Genomic DNA, 23,732 nt, shown 5'->3' with positions numbered 1-23,732 from the left:
CTAGAACTAGTAGACATCAATCATCAATAAATGTATAGAAAGTTATCATCATCATCATCATCTGTAATTGCAGTGTGGAATATAAATTGCAGAATCAGTTAATATCTCTCATCTGCCAAAGTTGTCGCAAGTACATTTCAATTTCTTGAATGCATGAAGTTCTAACCATATCAATATAATCTCAAACCAAAAGACAAATAGCATCTCAGCCAACAAAACTCCAAATCCACAGACACTATCACCAAACACCACACAATAGAAACAACAACATCCCAACACAATAGAGAATTGGTCCACCATAGATACCAAGATCATGATTTTCTCTTGAAAAAATAAATAACTCCGTCCTTTGAAAAATAAAACATTCTTTGAATCTACCATAAAAAAAAAAAAAACTATCCAACTGTCGTTAATCCAACTCAGTTAGTAGTTTTGAATATCTGATTAGATATACACGTCCTTTAAAATCGATACTTTTATTATACATGTCTCTTTAAATTGAATTTTAATAGCTTATCTGAATTTCTTATTAGAATTAGAAAGATTTCAAAACATAAATCTTACTCAACCTGCACACTGCTAGAAAAAGCTCAAACAGTGTACTTGCTTCTCTTACCACCAACACCAAGTGGTAAATATATATGATAGTTGAACTTTTATTTATATAAGTTAAATACGTCTGTATCTGGAATATTCTTAAATATTTTAAATTTCGTTTTTTAATTTTTTAAAATTTTTTTTTAAAGAATGATTCTCCTAAAATTTTTCATCCATATTTTTTTGTCTCTCGTGCAACTTATTAACAATTTTTACAACTTATCGATAGAATTAGCGATATTTTTAGCCACAATTTAATATTTGGGACCAAAAATATAGATGAAACTTTTTTTAGAAGGATCATTCTTTGAAATATATATTTTAAAAGACTAAAAACGAAATTTAAAATATTTAAGAGAATCAAAAATATTTAACCCTATAATTTATATAAAAATTCTGTAAAATATAATGGATCTGATAATTGAACTTTAATATATATAATTTATATAATATCAACCACACTTTAAATATTGGCCAGAAATAATACACGCAGCATATATATCTTTTGAAGCCAAACTGTCACATGCTCTTGGCTGATTTTGGAGCAAAACAAAAACAAGAAAAATTCAGTACAAAAACAACAGACATTGTCTAAAGTGAAAAATAGGGCAGAAAAATTAAAAGTTGTTCAAATGATAAAATGATTCCTTGAAAAAGCACTTTTAGAATAGTTCATTCTGATCTCAGAATATGCTGATATATATACATCAGCTAATATCTATTTGGACTGTTATTGCATTCCTCCCATGATTTTCCAAAGATTTGAAGCCCTAGAAAAATCAAAACCTAAAAATTGTAAGTACATATATCATAAATGTAAAAAAAATTAAAAGAACTATTATATAAGAAGATAAAATTACCTGATGATAGATTCATTCTTGATATTGCAGAAAAGTTGGATCTTCCGGTTGCGGCAGCATTGTTATTATTATTTGTATCCCAATTTGGTGTTATCATTGGAGAGTCATTGTGATCAAAACTAATGTTTTGTTGATGATGTTGTGAAGAAGATTTCTTTAACTTTCTCTTGATCACAATTGATTCTTCAATAAAGTTAAAGATATCATCTCTTTGAGCTAGTTTCGAGTTTTCTTCGTCGTTCGGCATCAATTGATGGAGAATTTGTTGATTATGATCGGTTTCTGGGTACTTTTCCTTCAAATCTTGAATCTTCATTTCACTAGTTCTTTCTCTTGCTCTTGCTCTTGCTTTTTCTCTTGAGTCTTTCATCTTTGAGGATTCCTTCTGTGCTCTTTTCATCTTTCGGGCTTCGTCTTCTCCTTCGGAAGACGAAGTGGAGAAGCTATGATCATCTACATCGTCGTCACCCGAAGCTAAATTGTTCTTGCTTCTAGTTAACTCTTCAATTGCTTCTTTTGATTTGTTGAAAAGCCACTCAAGTGTGTTGCTAGCTTTGTCAAACCCTAACATGTCTTGAAGATCGAAGAACTTCCGCGCTATCTCGATCGAGAGTCTCACCCTCCGGTCTCTCAAGCCTTGAGATGTATGAATCTTGCTGTGCCGGTCTTTCTTCGCCGGTTTCTTCGCCGGCTTCTTCGCAAGCAAATTCGAGAAGTTGTAATGGGAAGAAGAACCACTTAGATCTTGTTTCAACATTGCAGCATAATCAGCAACCGCCCAATTTGTTAGGGTTTCAGGATTAATTGGAACATGATGATGGTGTGAAGTTTGTGTGTATGGAACAGAAATAGTTGGATCATGAAGAAAAGTGTTGATGTTGTTGGTATTGTTGTTTGAAGAAGCATTTTGATCAGGGGTAAGGTAAGTAAAAGGAGGGTATGAATGTGAAGAAGAAGATGAAGATGAATTGGGATTAGGATTATAACTAGGGTAAGGACCTAAAGAGCAATAAGTTGAAGGAAACATTTGAAACCCTAATTTCTTGTTTTCACAACAAAAAAGCAAAAGTTATAGCTATGTTCTTATGGGATATAGTGAAGTAGCTTATTGAAAACACTTTTTTACACAGATATTTAATTTTTAGTGGAAAAAAGCTAGTTAATAGTTAAGGACTTAAAAGAGAAGCTAGAAGAAGAAGAAAATGATGGTGATAGGGTAAGGGTTTTTCATTGTGGAAAGTGAGATTTGGTTTGTGTAGTTTTGATTGTAAGAAGAATAAGAGTCCATATTTATCTGGGTCTGAGATGGACAAGGCTCATGGGTGGATACTATTGAAGAAGAGAGAGAAAATAATAATGATGATGATTATAATAATAGAAGAAGAAGAAGAAAAATTAGGTGATTTATTAATTTTATATTATATAGATGCTATTTATTTTATTAAGAAAAATAAAAGGATAATCTAGTTCAAAGATACTTCATCTCAAGGATAAGAAAATGTTAGAAAATAAGATTAAATATGATAGTTGTAATAGTAAAAAATATACATATGGGGGAGAAGATATTTATGTGTTCTATGTTTTATTTTTAAATTTTTAATATTTTTTAGAATTTAATTATATGATTGTTATATAGATTTAAATTTTTTGAGATTTAGTGTAAGCTTCTAATTTTGTTATCCATTATATTAAGATAAAAAATATTGAAAATTTTATATATGTAGACATTGTTTAAGTGTAACTTAAAATGAAATCTTATAAATTTACGAGATTTTATTTATTTAAAATTTAACTGTGATAAATTTTTCAGACCCTAGAATTAGGTTTAGAAACAAATATCGGAGGAATGGTTGTTTTAACATGGATTCAAATTTAGATTCAATAGAATCATTCTTCTTTACTAAGATTAGTTTAATAATTTAAATTTAATTTTTAAAATTGAATAAATGAGATATTAGGATTTTAAACTCCTACTCTACAAATGAATATTTTTGCAAAAATAATAACTTAGCTGGTTTAAGAAGACTTTTAAGTGATTAGAATTACTTAAAACTCACACGCGCACAATTTTAAGAGTTGGAGTTCGAACGTTAATATTGTGGGTCAATCTAACAATATAGATTTTATCAGTTGAGCTGAGATTTACATACTTTACTAGAATTTTTCTAAAACTATTTAACTATTTGAATATGCAATGTTTATGAGAATTGTGATTAGAGAAATATAAAAAGAAAATAAAAGTAGAAGAAACGTAGGATAAGACACACATAATTGACGGATTTTTAGGCTTATTATAAGGGAGCAACGTAAGCATCGCAGGGTCATATCATTCATTCATTCAACTTTTGAGCTCGTTAGTACGTGTATATGTATAATTGTGTCATTGTCGTATATAGAGAGAAACTTTAGTTTAGGGTTTAGGGTTATGTTAGGTTTTGCAGAGAATTTAGAAAGAGTGATGAAAGATTAAAAGTAAGTGAGATTAATGGATTGTTATGGATTGTAAATTACAAACACACGTGTTTGTTTTTTGACTTGTTGCTGAAAAAGGTTGTAGGGGCTGCAGAAGAAAATTAAATAATTACTAATAATATAGAAGAAAGTGAGATAGAGAGAATTCATTGGATTCACGTTCTAGCTAAAAGGGCTAGAGAGTTAAAATAATAGTAACTGTAAGAAGCTGTAATAAATAGGGTTAACTGCTTCTACAGTCTAGCTTTTTTCTTTTTTACTATTTTATCTTAGAATAGAGAGATATCATAAAATCTTACTAGTCATTTTTTAAATATTTACAATTTTACTATTACAAAATTTCACAAAAATAATTTATGGGTTTTTTAAAATTTTAATATCTAGTATTGCGACCGACTAATTTAAGAAGACAATATCACCGTCTATTTGTTAGGGTTCCGTTTAAAATCAGAATGCTAGAATTATTTACACATAGCACAATTTGGTTCTAATATTTTGAGATTAACATATTTTAAAAATTCAACTCTTCATCAATAAGTCAACCCCGACGATTTTGGGTGAGCTTAAGGCGAAGACTTTAGTAGTCTTCATCTTAAGTTGACTTTGAATATTAAATTTATTAAAAAATTGTTAATTTTAGAAGAGGAATGACCATAAAATTTACCCAATTACCAATTCTATAAGGATAATTTTATTATGCGAATAAATAGTTTGAAAGTCGTCATTTTATTTAAGAATTTTTTTAAGCACCATTGCTTCGGTTTTTTTAGTAAAACTTATTTGATGTTATGATAAAAATAAATATGGTTTGATTTGATTTTTTATGACAATTTATAAATATTTGATATGAATCGGTCTAATTTAAAGCAACTTTTTAAATCATTTTTTGAATATCTAAATTTATAAATTATGATTTTTAATTATTATTATTATTTTTACAAAGCCATGATAAAATAATAACTTTAATACAATATATATATATATTATATAATATATAAAAATGTGATATTAAGGAATGAAATTCATCAATCAAGTTGAAGCAAATAGAATAGTAAAAAAATTAAATTCAGTTAACAAGTTGTATTTAAAATATTTAAAATCATCTAATAAAAAATTAATACATTACATCATAATAATATAAAAATATTAAATATTAAAATTTACGTATGCAATTTGGTTTGATTTAATTTAGTTTTGAAAAGCAAATTCAAAATTTAATCCGATTCGAATAGTATTCACAAAACGACATTCAAACCCATCCAAAAATATTTAATTTTGTATAATTTTAAATTTTTCTTAAATAAATTTGTGATTTTAATTTAGATTAGTTTTATTTAACAAAACAAAACCCTAACAAAAATAAAATAAAAATTCAAAATACAAGATAAATTCAAGGCTAATTTTAAAAGTGAAATATCTAATTCTATAGACATTGATTCCCCTTAGAACATGATATACAACAAATTTTCACATGAATTTGAAAAAGACTTGTTAACACTAAAGTACTATAATTTCAAAAGCAACAAATAAATACCTAAAAAGGGTCACATTAAAAACATCTCTTAAGTTATGTTATAATCATCTCTACCAACCTTGTTGAAATCATCCAAACACACTTTACCTTACAAATCACATTCAATACTTATATAGTATTTATTTAACTATGAAGAAAACATCAAAAAAGACAAATCAGCAATTACAAAGATTAGTAGTGATGGTTTCAATATTTCTTTTGACTGAACCGTACCTTCCCTACTGTCATTTTCAATATAGAAAACTCTTTCAATCTCTGACACTCAGAGGGGGGACGAGGGGGGGTAACTTCTTCTTTACCTGTAATTGTATCAGTTTGTAAATCACCAAGTACTCAAGTTTAACAAGTATCATAATGGCTTTTGAAGTCTTTCAAATGCTACTCATATTTCGATTTTCTTCATCATCATTACTATCAAGTGGAAATAAACAACATATAATAATACTAACTTACTCTACAATAATTAACATATAATAATACTAACTTACTCTACAATAATTAACATAATAGTTAACATGTCAGGTTTAACGACAGACAAAAACCGTAGGTAAATGTCATCTATACTTATTATTTTTCAACTGTCATTAAATTTTTCTGATAGTATTTGTTTTATTAATCGAGACTAGTGCATATTATAAAATTAAATGAGCTGTCAATGTCGTTTTAATAGATTTTAATAGAGTTGAGTGAAAATTTTCTTAATAATTAGCATGTTAGATCGCGTTTAATGACAGCAAAAAAAACCATAGGTAAATCTCATTTGTATTTATCGATTTTTGAATGTCACTAAACACTTTTGATGGTATATGTTTTTTTAACTGAAATTAGTGCATATTGTAAAAATAAATGAGCTATCGATGTCATTTTAATAGATTTTAATAGAGAAGAGTGAAATTTTTCTTAATAATCAACATGTTATATCACATTTAGTTAAAAAAACCGTATGAAAATGTCATTTATACTTACGGTTTTTCAACTGTCACTAAACATTTTTGTTGGCATATGTAACTTTAATAACTCAGTGCATATTTTAAAAGAGTGAAACTTTCCCTAACAATTAACATGTTATGTTATGCTTAAAAGCGGATAAAAAGGCTTTGGTGCTGGCATTGTGGTTAGGCTTTTTCAGCTAGAAAAAGTAAAAGTATGGAGGGTTTTTCGTTAGGTTTTTTCCAAATTCATCTAAAAGAGGAATGTAACTGTCAATTGATTCCATTCTTTTAACTTCCCTTTTGTGGTAGCTATAGCCATTCACCATTTACAATTTTGTGATTCATACTTCACTGTGAGTTAGGGCAGGGTAGGTAATGTATAGCATCATAAGAGAATTTTTTTGTACTTTATATCTTAATTGCAAGTTAATAGCTTAACTTTTGGTAAAAGTAAATTTGATGTAGCAAGTGTGCTTTGCATTGTGAAGAATTAATATTTAAGACTTTTAATAAGAATATTTAAAACTTAGATTAGATATTTTTTTTAATAAAAAATGATGTTATTACCAGAAAATATTCAATTTTAATAAAACAAAACATAATTTAGCTTAGGAAAAAAAAAATATTTAAACCTTATGTTCGTTTTGTTTTAATCAAATTTTAAAAGTAGAGCCGGTGAAGAATTTAACTGTAGTCTAATGTTTTTTTAACAACAACAAACATGGAAGGTTAACTGATATTAACAAGAAATTATACGATAAGTGCTTAAAATGAGTAAAGTTCTGTAACTTAATCAAAACACTTAAGACTAAGAACTAATCTAAACAATTTTCCAGGCGAGGCAACTAGTAGCTAGGCGAATAAATCTCAGAGAGCTTCAACGGATTCTGCAATATGCACATAGGGCAACCCTTATATCTTGTGAGGTGAATCAAGGCGACCTTGACACACCCACATCACACAGTTTGTAAAGAGGTAAAAAGGAGGTAAACATAAATTTGTGAGGCAAGCTATATAAGTCACCAGAAGAAACGATAGGGTCTTGAATACGTGGTTAAAATTGCATGACTATATTTAGGGGAAAATAAATCTTAGCTCGCCGACGCAAAAATACTATGATTAAAAACTATAAGGTTAATTTTTTTTTTTTTATCTTATCTTTAATTTTGGGTCCATTTTTGTCTATTGACTTTTAAAAATATAAATTTGATGCCTTATTTTTTAAAGCTCATGGAGAAAACGATGAAGACGTTGGAGACTAGAAGTGTGAAGGTGAAATTAAAGGTGAGAAAAATGCTTTAAAGGGAGCATTTGAAGCTTCAGTTTTCACAATGGTAAGTAATTTGTAGCCCATTTCTAATATAGGTTTTAGTGTTTTTTGAGTTCAATTGTTATCTGTTTTTGGTTTTAGAGTTTTTCGTGTTCATTTTTGTTAGTCTTATGTTTTAATGTTTAATTGTAGGAATTGTATGGATGTATTTTATTTGTTTATGTTGTATCTATGTTGTATTGCAATTTTATTGATGTCTTTTCTGTTATAATGTACGTTGTATTGTATGGTATATTGCCTAATATGGATGAGCTTCGACCTAGTGTTAGTGTTGAACAAATGTTTCGTGCGAGACACTTGTATAGTAATTTTAGGAAGAATTGTCCTAAAAAGTTGATGAAAGAAGTCATATGGAAGGAAGAAAAATAAACTTACCCACATGCATAGAAAAGAAAAATGAGGGGAATGAGAGTGGTCAATGAAGAGGCTTTTAAACATATGATGAAGAGTCCACCCTAGTTTGGGAGTAAATCATAGTTTAGGACACATACAAATGTGACTCTATTATTAACAACATGTCAGAAGCATTTAATACTGAGATTACTGAATCAAAGGCTAATCCATTAGTGAATATGTTAGAAGAAATCATAACCTACATGATGGAAAGGTGGGAAAGTAATAAGATCATATTTCAAAATTTAAGTGATAGAGATGTTTTACCTAACATTAATAGGAAAATTGAGAGAACCAACACACACAAACTTATGGATTGCAAGGTAAAGGCTTTGTATGGACTACTGAAACAACCTCCAAGAATTTGGTATGATTGTCTAAGCAAATTTTTGCTTGAAAATAATGTTCAAAGAGGAAATGTTGACAAAACCATTTTTACCAAAAAATATGAGCATGACATATTATTAGATGATATCATTGTTTTAGCTACTAATGAGTCCTTGTGTAAGGAATTTGATGACATGATGTGGAATAATTCCAAGATGTCAATGATGGGGGAGCTTCGACACTTCCTCAGTCTTCAAATGATTCAGTGTACTGATGAAAATCCATGTACTTGAAATACAAATGATGTAGTTTCCATGTCTCTCCCAATTTATTTTTGTTGAACAAAACACAAATGGAATTGGTGACTTATTCAATCTCAACTTTATTCTCTTTACCTTATTTTGTTGATTTTTTCCTCTTCTTTATCAACTAGTTCTTCGTATTATCCTTTAACAACTATTTTTATTCCAATCTGAAGCACAAGAAAATTTAACTATTTATGATGAGGGTGTCTTTACATGTTATTTAGAAGAAATTAAATTGCATTGTAACTTGGACCTTCAATGATAATATCATCCACCTCTATTTGTTATGTGTCATTGTCCCTTCTTGTGTTTTTCTATCTTTCTAAACCACGATCCTTGATTTTTCACTCAACCCATCTATTTATAGTTTCTATTAAGGGTATTTTTTCCTTATGAAATATAATTTTCCTCGTGAGTTAAGGTTTCTTCTCCCATAAGTTGTTCCAGCTCATCCTACACGGGTGTTAGAACTGTCTTGTTTTACTTGGTGTATTATATAGATCACCTTGAAAAATTAATTTACCTATCCTTTAAGCGTTACACTTAAGTAATCATGATTTTGGAACTTTACAAGGAAAATATCAAGAAACAAAGATATCAAACAATAGACTCACATTCTTGATGAAACACACCTAAGTACGATTACCAGTACAACCAAAAACTCTGAAGTATTTTTCACTCACAAGACACTAAGGCAACTTTAGTAAAAAAATATAAGAAGGAGATAATAGATAAAAAAAAAAAAAGAATAATGGAATATGAATTTAGGTGTGATTTGAAATTAGGAGAAACCTCTTTTATATAAATCAAAAAGGAAAACTTCCATGGGCTTTGTAATGCTCACAATCGATTAGGTCCAAGGTCTAATTGGTTATGTAGGCTAAATACAAAAGGTTTTCAAATTTGTTGTCACTACTCGATTAGAAGCCATATTAATCTATTAATAGGTGTACAAATATATATAACCTTTTAAACCTAATGCATTAATCAATTATCTAGTCTAAAACACACTCCTAAAAGATTATTCAAGCTAGTAATCAACTAGTTATTTGTGTAAAAAAAAATTCTAGTGACTTTACAAAACCTGGAGGTTGATCAACAAACACTTCCGTCTGTATGCAACAGTTCAAGAATGCCCAATTTAAATCCATTTGGAAGAGTTTAAAATCCTGGATACAAGAAAAATTTAGAAGCATCCTTATGAATAATAATCAAGCTATAGAAGCATAGGTTCATCAAAATAAATGCCTTCCCATTGATTGTATCATTTTGAAACAAGTATTTCTTTATTACTCAAAAATTTTACATCCTCATCAAGCTTTTTGCGAAAGACCAAATGGTTTCCAATCACTTGATTAGATGAAGCTTTGGGAAAAAGTTTTCAAATATTGTTTCTTTCAAATTGATTTAACTTTTCTTACATAGCAAGATACTAATGTTCATCAAGTAGAGCCTCAACAAATTTCTTTGGCTTAATTTGGGAAACAAATTATATGGTTACATAACTTGCTAAGGTAGCGTCGAGTTATGACTCCTTTATAAATATCTTCAATAACATTTTGAATTGGACGATTCTTAGCAGTTCTCCATTCTTTGGGTAGATCTTAATTTTCTATGTTGTATTCTTCAACTTGAGTCTCTTCATTTAGAATTCGATTGTCCTCTTGATCTTGATTTTAATATTTATCTTGATCATCATCTTCCAAATATGTTTTCTCAAGAATACCTGAATAATCAAGAACTTCTATCTCTATGTACAAGTGGTTAGACCAACAAAGATGACATGTATGAATTCTTCTATAATCATGGGGATTTTGAAAAAAATAATCTCAAAAGAAGAAAAAGATAGATTTCATTTCACATTTTTTAAAGATCGTGCATTTAGAAGAATTAGATAATACTATATTGCATTTGTAACACAATTTACTTAATATTAAGAAAATTATGCTATAAAATTTCAAAAATCAGAACATCTCAATGGTATGATTAGGACTCTTACAAATAGTCCCAGATTCAACAATTTACTCTGTTGTTACTATACAAAGAAACTTCTCTTCTCATAGGAGTGAAATAAGAAAATATATTTATTTCTTCATTCATATGATTTGAACACTCACTATCAATATGATATTTTGAGTTCGAGCTCCCTGACATATATGCATCACAATTTGAGTTTTTGACTTTTGATACTCAATTCTTTTTAGATCCTCTTGCGTTAGTGGAATAAATATTATCTCTAGAATAATGAGTGGTAATAACTCTCATTTTCATTTCAATATATTATTTGTAGAAATGAAAAGGAGAAAAGGAATTTTTACTATCATGACTATTCTTAACAAAATAGAACTGAGCGACATGACCATTTTTATTACAATAATTACATTTAATAATATTGCCCTTAGGGATATTATTTTCAAGGCATTTATTGCTAAAACTTTTAACATTATTTTTAGGTTCATAACCTAGGTTAGTCTTACTATACGAAGCTCTTTGATTTCCAAGTAAGAGATTCAAGTTATCTCATCCTTTAGTGAATCTATCAAGTTTGTTTTGTAAGTTATTGTTTTCACTTTTTAAAACATAATACCGATCGCACTTGATTGATTCATCTAATACTTCGCATTAAAAAAAAGAGATTTGGATTAAAGCATTTTGTCTTTCTTTAAGATTTTCAATTTATTCCACGAGGTTTTTGATTTCAAATTCAAGGGAAGAATAGTATCTTTAGAAGCGAAGACAAGTTTTTTTTAACTTATTTATTTATTTAACTTCTTGCAAATATGAAATAAGTCATGATAAGATAAATAGGAAATTATCTCATTTTCTTCACGATCAGCCATGAGACAGATGTTGGCTTCTTCTTCATGATCGTTTACTAAAAAGGATACTTAAGTCCATGGATGAAAAATCCCTAGATTTATATATCGCGGTGGCTGCTAACTGCGGTTTATGCATCTAAGGAATTTTAAAACCAAGCTCTCATTTTTTTAAAATACAAGCGTTCTCATGAGATTAACCATGTGGATAATGTGTTTATGAGTATGATAAATATTTTCTTTAGGCTTCATTCTGAAGCAATCATATTTATGAGTCAATATGTTCATCGTTTTCCTCTCTACCTTTGTAGTATCTTCATGGGTAACTTGGAGAGTGTCCCATATTTTTTTAGCAGTCTCACAGTGTGAAACACGCAGAAACTCATCAGGACCGTGAGTGGTAGTGATGATGGTTATAACTTTGAGACAACGCTTCAGTTTTTGTTTTTCTTTCATTTTTGTTTTCCACAACATTATTAACTTCATGTGTGGGAACAAATGGATCATCCATTTTGGACCAGTTGAGCTTAAAAACCAAACATAGATTTTACTTGCTAATCTCAAGAACCCAACAGAGATTTTACCGGGACAATCTCAATAACTAAATTGAGATTTTACCAGGACAATCTCAATAAATAAATAGATTAAACAAGAGAATTGCACTTATGATGAAAAACACTTAAGCATGATCACCAGCACAACCAAAAACTATCTAAAGTAATTTTCACTCACAAGGAGCTAAGGTAACTTTAGAGAAAGAATATAAGAAGGAGAGAGGAGAGAAAAATAAGAAAAAGGATAGTAGAAATCTGAATTTTTGTGTGATTTGAAATGAGGATAAGCCTCATTTATCTAATAAAAAATATAGTTTTAAAAGGAAAATGATCCATGGGCTTTTTAATGCTCATAATCGATTAGGTGATAAGCCTAATCGACTATGTAGGCTTAATATGGAGGGTTTTCAAATTATCTATCACTACTTGATTAGAATCCTTCTTAATCGGTTAAGAGCATTTACAAAAGAGATAATTGCTTAAACCTAGTGGATTAATCGATTATCTAGTGTAAATTACACTCTCAAAAGACTATTCAAGCTAGTAACCAACTAGTTACTTGCGTAAACTATTTTCTAGTGACTTTATAAAATAAGAAAGGCATGAAAAATATTTTACTGACTGTGTTTATTTGTGTGTGTGTGTGTGTGTGTGGTGTGTGTGAGAGAGAGAGAGAGAGAGAGAGTTATCTTAGTATCTTAGGAGGTAATCTTATACTTTTATAATGCACTAATCACTCAAACACAAGACAAGACAAGCTTTCACAATTCCTCTTACTCGTAACCTTAAAACCTCAAGTTCCCTTGCTAGATTCACCATGGATTCAATAATTCATTTGTGACTTAAATTATCTCATCTGATGAGGCTTGATATTAATTTTTTGAATAGACGACATCACCAGAGTTTTAGTTATCAAAGGATCATCTTCTCTAATATCATCTCCATATGAATACACCTGCAAGCACATAGCTCTAAACCCATCGAATATTATCTTCTACTAAGATCATCTCCATATGAATGCACCTACAAACACATAGCTCCAATCTTTCTTCCTTAAAATATAGTGGATTATGTTTCTCTTTATATCTAGGTAAGTTGGGTTCCTTCTAAGATAACTTTTTTTCTTCTTGACAGTTTTTCCTTGATAAGTTCCCTTCTAGATAAAACTTATTTAAGTTTGGGGTGCTTTCGAATCTGGATGGGGCTTCTTGCGGATTTTATGGATGTACCGTAGATAAGGTTTCACATTTGTTTGTTACTTGTAAGGTTTCACATTTGTTTGTTACTTGTAAGGTAGCATCCAGTTTTGGTCTCGATGTGGTTTAGTCATGATCTAGCACTCAATGGTTTTGTCTATCTGGAAATCATGAAATGATATGTTTTTCTTAGGTTCACCTGTTGGCGTGAAGGATTTGTATGACATGAGAATTATTTTAGCATGGAAATGATATCTTGGGAAGTCTTCAAAAAATCATGCCTTTTCTAGGGTTATATGGAGAAACTTACACTTTGTTTGAGCCAATAAAGGTCTCGAGTGTCTATAGCTCTTTGTTTCTAGTTCTTCTTGATTCTTTGTGCAAGGCTCTAGCTAGATTATCCTTCTTGGAGTGTATTTTTGTTTTTCTATTTTTGTTTTTAACTTCTCGTTGATTCTATTTGGTTGTAGGAGTTTTCATGTCCCTCTGTTTTGACAAGGTTTATTGTCTTTCTTTTTGGAAATTTTATTCTTTGTATGATATTGGTTATTGTTGTTTTTCTTGTTTTTCCTATGCTAGACACTCCTTTTTAAGTTTAATAGGCTCTTGTCGACTTTTCAATATATATATATATATATATATATATATATATATATATATATATATATATATATATATATATATGGCTAAATATAGTAACATGACACATTCGATAACTCTTTACCGCATATTCGTATAACAAAATTCACTATGGATTGAAAGCTATTATCATATAGATTATGTCTATAAAATTTAATGTCAATAAAAAATCATTTGGCATGTTAACAAAATACATAAAAGCGAACGTCTTACAAATCATCATGAAAGCCGTTAATTTTTATCACTCTCTTTAACATGTCAAATGATTTTTGATTTATATAAAATTTTATAGGCGTGATTTATATGATAATAGTTTTCAATCCAACAGTTTTATATATATATATATATATATATATATATATATATATATATATATATATATATATATTTATATATATATATATATATATATATATATATATATATATATATATATATATATATATATATGGCTAAATTATAGCTTTAGTTCCCTGATATTGTTTGATTTACGAATTAGTCCCCCTATTTAAAATTCAAACAATTTTGTCCTCCTATTTTAAAATCAAACAATTTAAATCCCCCTCTCATATTTTTTTCATATAAAATCGATGAGATTTTAGTTTTTTAACTTATATTTGTATCTACAAAAGTTGAATATAATATCTTTGTATACAATTATTTGTCAAGTTTTAGAAGGAATATGTCATTTAGAAAAATGTGAGGGAGACCAAAATTGTTTAAAGTTTAAAATAGAGAGACCAAAACTATTTATTTTTAAAATAAGGGGGTCACGAAATTAGAGTTTTTAGTCCCCTGATTTTGTCTGATTCACGAAATTTGTCCCTCTATTTGAAATTTAAACAATTTTGATGTTTCTATTTTAAATTCAAAAAGTTTTAATCGCTCTCTCATGTTTTTTCATAAAAAAATGATGAGAGTTTTGTTTTTTAACTTATATTTGTATATACAAAAGTTCAATAATAGGTTTGTATACGATTATTTGTCAAGTTTTATCACTAACATGTCATTTAAAAAATATAAACGTCGTTTATTTTAAATGCAAAAGTATGCGAAGGAGACCAAAATTGTTTAAGTATAAAATAGAGAGATCGAAACTATTTAAATTTAAAATAAGGGGGTAAATTTCATGAATAAGATAAAATAGAGGGACATATATATATATATATATATATATATATATATATATATATATATATAGAGAGAGAGAGAGAGAGAGAGAGAGAGAGAGAGAGAGAGAGAGAGAGAGAGAGAGAGAAGAGAGAGAGAGAGAGAGAGAGAGAGAGAGAGAGAGAGAGAGAGAGAGAGAGAGAGAGAGAGAGAGAGAGAGAGAGAGAGAGAGAGAGAGAGAGAGAGAGAGAGAGAGAGAGAGAGAGAGAGAGAGAGAGAGAGAGAGAGAGAGAGAGAGAGAGAGAGAGAGAGAGAGAGAGAGAGAACCTTAAAAAAATCAATCTACATATTTTGATGTAACTATATAGTTCACGAGCGCACAAAAATGTGGCTCCATGTGTTTTGCAAGTAATATTGTCAAATGGTTTTGTTGATGGTAACCCATCAAATGGTTCGTTATGATGACATATAATCATAAAACGATATATTACAAGTATCATCAAATAAATGTTTCAAGTTCTAATTGAAAGTGTTAGACAAAGGTTAACGAAGTTAAGTCACTTGAAGATATAAAGTTGTGATCTTGAAGTTATGAATCTGAATATGTGAAAGTGTGAAAGCTCACTTGGTTTTGGGCTTAAATTTTTATCTATTTTGATTAGGTTATTGTAAAAGAATCAAGATTAGGTCTATAGGAAAAACAAAGCATATAGATAAAAGATGACACAATAACAACACAAGAGATTAACGTGGAAACTCCAAAATTGGAGAAAAAACCACAACCATTTTCAAATGATGATCATAGAATAATACTATTTGGAAATTATTATAACACATAGACTACCCTCAACCACCCCATGGCCTCAATACACTCGCACTCTCCAAAGCAAATATTTAACTATCCCTCACAACACTCTAAAACAAGAGTATAAGAGAAAATATAAAAAGTCAAATACAAGCTTAAAGTGCTTTTGACTAGTACATTTTTGAATGAAGAACTTGAATCCTATATATATCATTGGACTCCCTCTTCCTTCATAAAACTTGGTTTAGTGGAGTATAATTTTTTTAGTATGCTCTACTAGTTTGATCCCCAACAACACCAACTTTTATTTTCAAAAATGTAGTGCACGTCATATGCCTATAGGCTTTTGTTTATAATTGAGAAAAATATGTCCCTATTTACATCAGTTTTTGTTATAAATTGAGGGGTATAACCATTTTTTTTGTTTTAAATACCATTTTGACTTACCTGGATCATTTTTTTACACATAACTTACATAATAATGTGACAAAATAAGATCATTTATATTTTATACATATCATAATACGGAATACCAAATTTACATTGTTTACAAAACCACATGTACAATGCTTATAATACTTATAATGACATTTGGAATACACAAAACCTCTACCAAGAGAATCTATACATATTTGGACATATACATATTTACACTTATAATGACAAAACCTCTATATAATGCTAGTGTATAGATGTAAATCAAGAAAAACTAGTGTTTACGAGATTCATATAAGATAGGAAGGCACCGACCCAATCTGTGATCCAAAATCATCTATATCTTCTCGTGAGAATGATGTTTCGTCTCTAAACCCCTATAATTTGAACAAAATTTAAATTATGATAAGCTAAGAACAACAACATTAACTTAAAAAATATACACAAATTACACGTATATGGATACTTAATACCTTAGTCCATAAATTGATAATTCCTGTGGAAACAATATTAAACATATGTCTCATCTCATAGTATCCACATTCATAGTTGTTGGATTGTTTATGTGACTACAAATAATTTTCATATTAATACACACAAAGCAAAAGTAATACATTAGAAAAAAAATTAAATAATGTCAAAAAGCACAAGTAATACTTATATGTGGTTCTATGAACTTTGGATTTCTACCTTGTAGATTATGTTTCACAAAATTGTATCACTCCATAGCTCTACATGTTGGTAAAAATTAAACATGAATAAAAATAATTCAAATGAATAAAAACTATTCAAAATTTAAGGTAAAATTTATGTACTACAAATAATATCACTTTCCTGCTCATAATATTTTTTATATCTTCATCAATATGATACTGTAACGAGCATGACATAACTAGAACATTTTGCTTCAGACATAAAATAATTAGTTGTCAATGCTCCTTACATTAATACTCAGAATAATTAATAATGTCTATAAAATTGATTTTTAAATAAAAAAATTAATGCATATACTTACTTATGAATAAAAGGTGTCGTGTAACAATCTTTATTCTCCTTAACCAACTAGTTTTGTATTTCATCATGATAGTGTTTGTTGAATTACGTTGAAATTGAATGTTCAACGGATCTATGAAACAATACTTCTTCCATTTTCTTTAAACACACATCTCATGTTGAATCCTAATTAAAAGTTAATGCAAATGTCAAAACTTTATGTTAAAGTATGAGAATAATAAACATAAATTGAAATCACCGTAAGAATTATACTTATGAGCACCACAATTATATTACAGGTATGTTTAGTCATTCATCTCCCTTCAAAAATGCCACTAGACAACTATTATGAAGCATACATTTTTGTGATGATTCTTGTTTTAATTTAAACTGGAAGACGTCTGGAATCTCATATATCATATTGGATAGTCTTTGAGTGTTATCTAGTTGAGGTGGTGTGGTCTCAATATTGTGAACCGAGACAGAACAACTATCTTATGTGCTTACACTATCCATAACAACTTTCTCAACTACTTTCTCAAGCGTGTCCAAATAATCTAGATTTGGGTGGTTGAGTACACACATTGATTTCAATTTCTACATCATAAAAATAACCAAATACAATATAAAAATTAAAATGTAAAAACAATAACAACAACATATAACACATATATTTTAAATTATACTTATACCTCAATCACATCGTGGGTACACTTCTAACGTTCAACCTCAACCAATATATCTCACTCTTCCCGCACCTCCTACAACATCCTCTCACGCTCCTCCTGCAATGTCCTCTCTTCAAATGCAAAGAATTTGCACAACCATCTCAGAGTATGTTTCAAGATTCTTTTGGGTTGTGTGTACTATAAATCAGCATCCAACTCTTCTGACTACATCAACACAAATCAAAAGTACATGCTCTTCTACATTTCTTATGGAACCAAAACGAATTTACCTTCTATTTTGTTCAAGTATATGAGGGAGCGGATAAAGGATACCAGAAATGGAAGTCCAAAAGCCAGAAAATGCATACCTCTGGGAAGATTTATTCCAGACGTGCTTTTTGAAAGAAAGTTGGTTCTGACTTTGGTATACCTAGGCTTGACCAAGGAAATTGATATTGACATTGGGAAATTCTTCAATGGAAAGAATATGAAGAATATGTCTCTGAGATATTCAGTTATTGATCATTCATAAGCTCTGTATATTAATAAATTAGCCTCTAGAACGATACATGTTGATGATTATCCAATCTTTACCAACGTGGATCCTCCATAATTCCTAGAAGCCTATATTGTTGATTGCTTAGCCCTAGGTGTCACACATGTAGCTTATCTCTATAATGATCTTATAGATGTTCTTCCTAATGTTATTCCTCTCAAAAAGAAAAGGAAATTTTATAAGATGGATGATGGAGCCTCTGGAACTATAAAGTTTCCACCCAAGGTGGCCTTGCTAGAGTTTTGGAAATGTCTATGGGAACTACACCTGAAGAAGAAGGTACATGCTCTAGGAACTAAGTAAGCTGAAATTCTTCCTTCTCAGAAGAAACAATTCGGTAAGTATCCTATGACTGAAACAATTTGAGTATGGGATGCATAATGAGATAAATGCATATGATATGGCTGTTGTGTGTAATTGGTGTGTGATTAGTATGTGAATGAGTTATGACTGATGAGTTGGTGTGAGAATGTGATTTATATACTTTGATTTGAGGTTGCATAAATTATGTTATGTGTTGATATACTACCTTTCAGTATATTCCTGTTATTATTGAATATGATTACCCACCCCTTCTATTTGAATTTTTCCACCATGGATAACTTGAAGATACTCAGAAGTAGCATTGTTTAAGTTAGTAGAAGATAATTCTTGGAGTGGCTCCCATTAGTTTGTCATTTCTCTTTTATAGTAGGGTCTTCCTTTGATCATGTAACATCGGGCTGGGAACGTTTGTTTTCCCTTGTTTGGTTTTGTTAATGTTGCTATTTATGTTTTGTTGAGATCTTAAAGTGGTGGTGAGTTGAACAATACAACTACTTTTGATTGTGTTATGAAAATTGAAATTTATGAGACTAAATGTCATGGGTTATAATATTGTGTTAATTTAATTTAATAATGTTTCCACTATGATGATACCCTAAGTGAAGGTAAGCATGCAATGACATTTGCTAAATTCTTATGTTATAACCCGTGTTATGGAGCAAGCTATGTTTTATTATGTATGACACCCTAAATGGTTGTATTTTGTTTAATTAAATTCTATATTAAATGGTATGCGGGGTTTAGGGTGTTACATGGTGGTATCAGAGCAGGTTGGTTTGTCCGGCCAGGTTTTGTAATCTTGTTTGTTCCCTAGTACGTGACATGTGTGTGAAACACTATCGGTGCTCGTTTGTATTTCTGTACGCTTTCTGGTAGGAGGGAGATTGAAATACATGGGGATACGCTTCTGCTTCTCTAACATGGTTCATGTGTAGAGAGTTGGTTAGTCGTACCGCTGTTTGCAAGAGAGCAGGTTGTTGGACGAGTCCATCTCATTTCAAGAGTTCCATGCAAGCGATGAGTTGCTCGTGTCGGCCAAGCAAGTGAATGAGTTTGTGAATGATTATGCTTCAATGTTTATGATATTAGCTTCTATGAAGGCAGAAAGTAAAGCTGTGTTGGGAGAGTTACCGATTGTGTGTGAATTTCCATAAGTGTTTCCAGATGATATTAGTGAATTTCCACTAGAGTGCAATGTTAAGTTTACTATAGACTTAGTACCTGGTACTAGTCTTGTATCGATGGCTCCTTATTGAATTTCAGCTTTAGAGTTCAGTGAAATTTAGGAAGCAATTGGAAGATCTACTTGAAAATAAGTTTATTTGTTCGAGTGTTTCGCCTCGTAGTGCGTCGGTGCTACTAGTCAAGAAGAAAGACGGTAGTATGAGGTTATGTGTTGACTATCGACATTTGAATAGGGTGACTGTTAAGAACAAGTATCCACTCTTGGGGATTAATGATATGATGGATCAGTTGTAGGTGCTTGTGTATTTAACAAGATAGAATTGCATTCGGGTTATCATCAGATTTTGTGTGAAGTCTGAAGATATTTCGAAGACTACTTTTAGAATGAGGTAGGTTAATATGAGTATTCGGTAATGCCGTTTGGAGTGTCCAAGGCGCATGGAGTGTTCATGGAGTACATGAATAGAATCTTTCATCTGTATTTAGACTAGATTGTGGTTGTGTTTATAGATGACATACTGGTATATTCAAATTTGGATGAAGAGCATGTGGAACATCTGAGAGTTTTATTCCAGACATTGAAAGAGAACCAATTGTATGTGAAGTTGTGTAAGTACGAGTTCCTTGGTCATGCAATTTCTAGTGGTGGTATAACGGTTGATCCATCGAAGATGAATGTTGTGTTACAGTGGGAAACTTAGAAGTTTGTTGCTGAAATTAGAAGTTTTCTTGGATTGGCTGGTTACTACAGGAAGTTCATTGAAGGTTTTTCGAAGTTAGCACTACATTTGACTCAGTTGATTCGAAAGGGTCAAGCCTATATTTGGGGTGTGCATTGTGAAGAGAGTTTCCAAGAACTAAAGAATAAGTTGACGTCTGCTCGAGTTTTGATATTTCCAAATCAAGTGAGTCATTCATTCTAAATTTTGATGCTTCGAAGATGGGTCTGCAAGGTATGGTGATGCAGAATGATCAGGTTGCAGCTTACACATCTTGACAGTTAAAATTTCATGAGAGGAATTATCCTATGCATGATCTTGAGTTAGCAGTTGTAGTGTTCGTGTTGAAAATTTGGAGACATTATATTTTTGTTCCAAATTTGAGGTATTCAGTGATCACAAGAACTTGAAGTACATATTCGATAAAAAAAATTGAACATGAGGCAGAGAAGATGGCTTAAAATTTTGAAAGATTATGATTTTGGCTTAAGTTACCATCCTGATAAGGCTAATGTCGTAACTGATGCGTTGAGTATGAGGTCTTTGCACATGTTGATGCTTATGGTTAGAGAGTTGGAATTGATTGGGAAATTTGAAGATATGAGTGTAAAGTTTAGTATATGAAGAGACTCATATCAGTGTAAAGTTGGGTATGTTGAAACCGAATAGTGGTATTCTTGATGAAATCAAGGAAGGATAGAAGATCGACTTGGGATTGATTAACTGATTAGTGTTGATCAATCAAGGTGAATATGGTTACTTTAGAGTTAACGAGAACGATATGATGGGTTCAGAAACAGGATTTGTGTACTAGATGTACTCGAGCTTAAGAAGAGTATTCTCGAGGAAGGTCACAGATGTGGGTTGAGTATTCATAAAGGTGCCACTAAAATGTACTAAGACTTGAAGAAATTGTTTTGGTGGCCAGGAATGAATAAAGAAGTAGCTGAGTTTGTTTATGCTTGTTTGACTTGTCAAAAGTAGAAGATCAAACATCTGAAGTCATTGGGTGTGATGCAGCTTTTGAGTATTCTGTAGTAGAAGTGGGATAGTATTTCCATGTATTTTGTGACAAGTTTGCCGAAGATGACGAAAGGATGTGATTATAATTGGGTAACTGTTGATAGACTGACTAAATCGACTCATTTTATACTGATTAAGATCAATTCTCCTCTGCAGAAATTGGTTGAGTTGTACGTTGAGAAGATTGTTAGTCTGCATTATATTCTGTCGAGCAATGTATCGAATAGAGATCTGAGGTTCTCGTAGAGGTTTTGGATGAGCTTGTAAGAGGCATTGGGTACAAAGCTAAATTTGAGTTTCACTTATCACCCACGTGTTGATGGCAAAATGGATAGGACTATCCAATCCTTGGAGGATCTATTAAGGGCTTGTGTGCTAGAATAATGAGGTGCTTAGCATAGCTACTTGTCATTAATTGAGTTCACATAGAAAAACAAATTTCACTCAAGTATTGGGATGGCCCTGTTTGAGGCGTTATATGGTAGGAGGTATAGGACACCTCTGTGTTGGTACGAATCTGACAGAGTGCGGTGATTGGCCCTAAGATTGTGCAATAAACTTGTAAGAAGATCAAGATGATTCAAGAGAAGATGAAAGCTTCACAGAGTCACCAGAAGTGTTACCATGATAAGAGGAGGAAAGCACTTGAGTTCCAAGAGGGAGACCGTATCTTTTTTAGAGTTACTCCAGTAACCGGTGCGGGTCAAGGTTTGGAATCTCTAAATCTCACGCTATGCTTTATTGGTCCATACCAAATTTTGTAGAGGATAGGAGAAGTGACCTATCAGATTATTTTACCACCATCGCTTGTTAATCTTCATAACGTGCTTCATGTTCCTTAGTTGAGGATATACAATCTGGATCCGTATCAAGTGATCCAAGTGGATGATGTGCAGGTGAGAGATAATCTGACTATTGAGACATCACCCATACGAATAAAGGATTGAGAAGTGAAGCAGTTGCATTGTAAAGAGATTATCTCGGTGAAGGTAAATTGAGGAGGATCAGCTGGTGGAAACGTGACTTAGGAGCGAGATGGGGGATTCACATCAGAATATGTTTACTTAAGGTAATTTTTGAGGGCGAAAATTCTTTAAGTGGGGGAGTTGTAACATCCCAATTTCAATTTAATTACTTTAATTGATTTATTTGTGACCTTTATATAATTTGCTTAAATAGTAAGTGTTTTAATTAAATAAGTGGTGTGATTATATATGTTATTTGCAGCGTGAAGGTATTGGTGGGGTGTAGAGGAAGAGTTGGAAGTTGGTAGAAGTAATTTAGAATTATTTTAATAATTAAAATAATAATAACTATTTTAACCATTTAATTAGCGGGGAAAATAGAGAAATTGGGTCTAAAGTGAAAAATATGAGAAATAGGAGAAAACAAGGAATAAGAAAGCATTGGTGGTGAGGAGGAAAATAGAAAGAGAGAAAACAGGATTAATTAGGTTAATATAAGTTAAAGAGTCCTAGTTCTAATTAATAAATAAAAACTTTGGATAAGAGGGAAAAAGGATAGAGACAAGGGGAAGAGGAAAAGTTGGCTAGAGGTCGAAGGTGAAGAATTCAAGGGTTAATTTCATTGCTTGCTAGAGAAATCAAGGTAAGGGGGGAGAATAACCTTCAATAAGGGCTTATGCATGAGGGGTAGGGTAGAGGAGTCCTTAACCTCCAATAGGGTATTTTTTTAGTTGATCAATTTTTAATTTGGTGTTATAATGTTATTGGTTGAATTTATGATCAATTTTCGTGCACTATGTGTGGCTGTATTTTCTGTTTTTGAGTATTGGGATGATTTCACCTTTGTTGAGAGTTTTGAAGGTTTATAGAATTGATAAAGTTATGAAATATATGATTTAATTGATGTCAATATGTGATAAATAATAAATTTGATGTTTTGATCATTGGGTTTCGAATTCTGAGATCATGGTTTTTTACAGAATCGAAATTGGAG

At 30.7% G+C, this 23,732-nt stretch overlaps 1 protein-coding gene across 1 annotated transcript; it reads right to left on the bottom strand.

Annotated features, from left to right (window-relative positions):
• Positions 1–1,012: 1,012 nt before the first annotated feature.
• Positions 1,013–2,769, bottom strand: LOC127129700 (transcription factor DICHOTOMA). The gene is made up of 2 exons (XM_051058837.1): positions 1,458–2,769; positions 1,013–1,367 (listed from the first exon to the last, which is right to left on the bottom strand). Exons 1-2 carry the CDS (start codon positions 2,482–2,484, stop codon positions 1,309–1,311), a joined length of 1,086 nt encoding a protein of 361 aa, XP_050914794.1. The 5' UTR covers positions 2,485–2,769; the 3' UTR covers positions 1,013–1,308.
• Positions 2,770–23,732: the final 20,963 nt, after the last annotated feature.

Source organism: Lathyrus oleraceus, chromosome 3 (genome assembly GCF_024323335.1).
Source record: "Lathyrus oleraceus cultivar Zhongwan6 chromosome 3, CAAS_Psat_ZW6_1.0, whole genome shotgun sequence".
NCBI lineage: Eukaryota > Viridiplantae > Streptophyta > Magnoliopsida > Fabales > Fabaceae > Lathyrus > Lathyrus oleraceus.
Note: the sequence above shows the minus strand (reverse complement) of the source record. Positions and strands in the feature narration are given on the sequence as shown.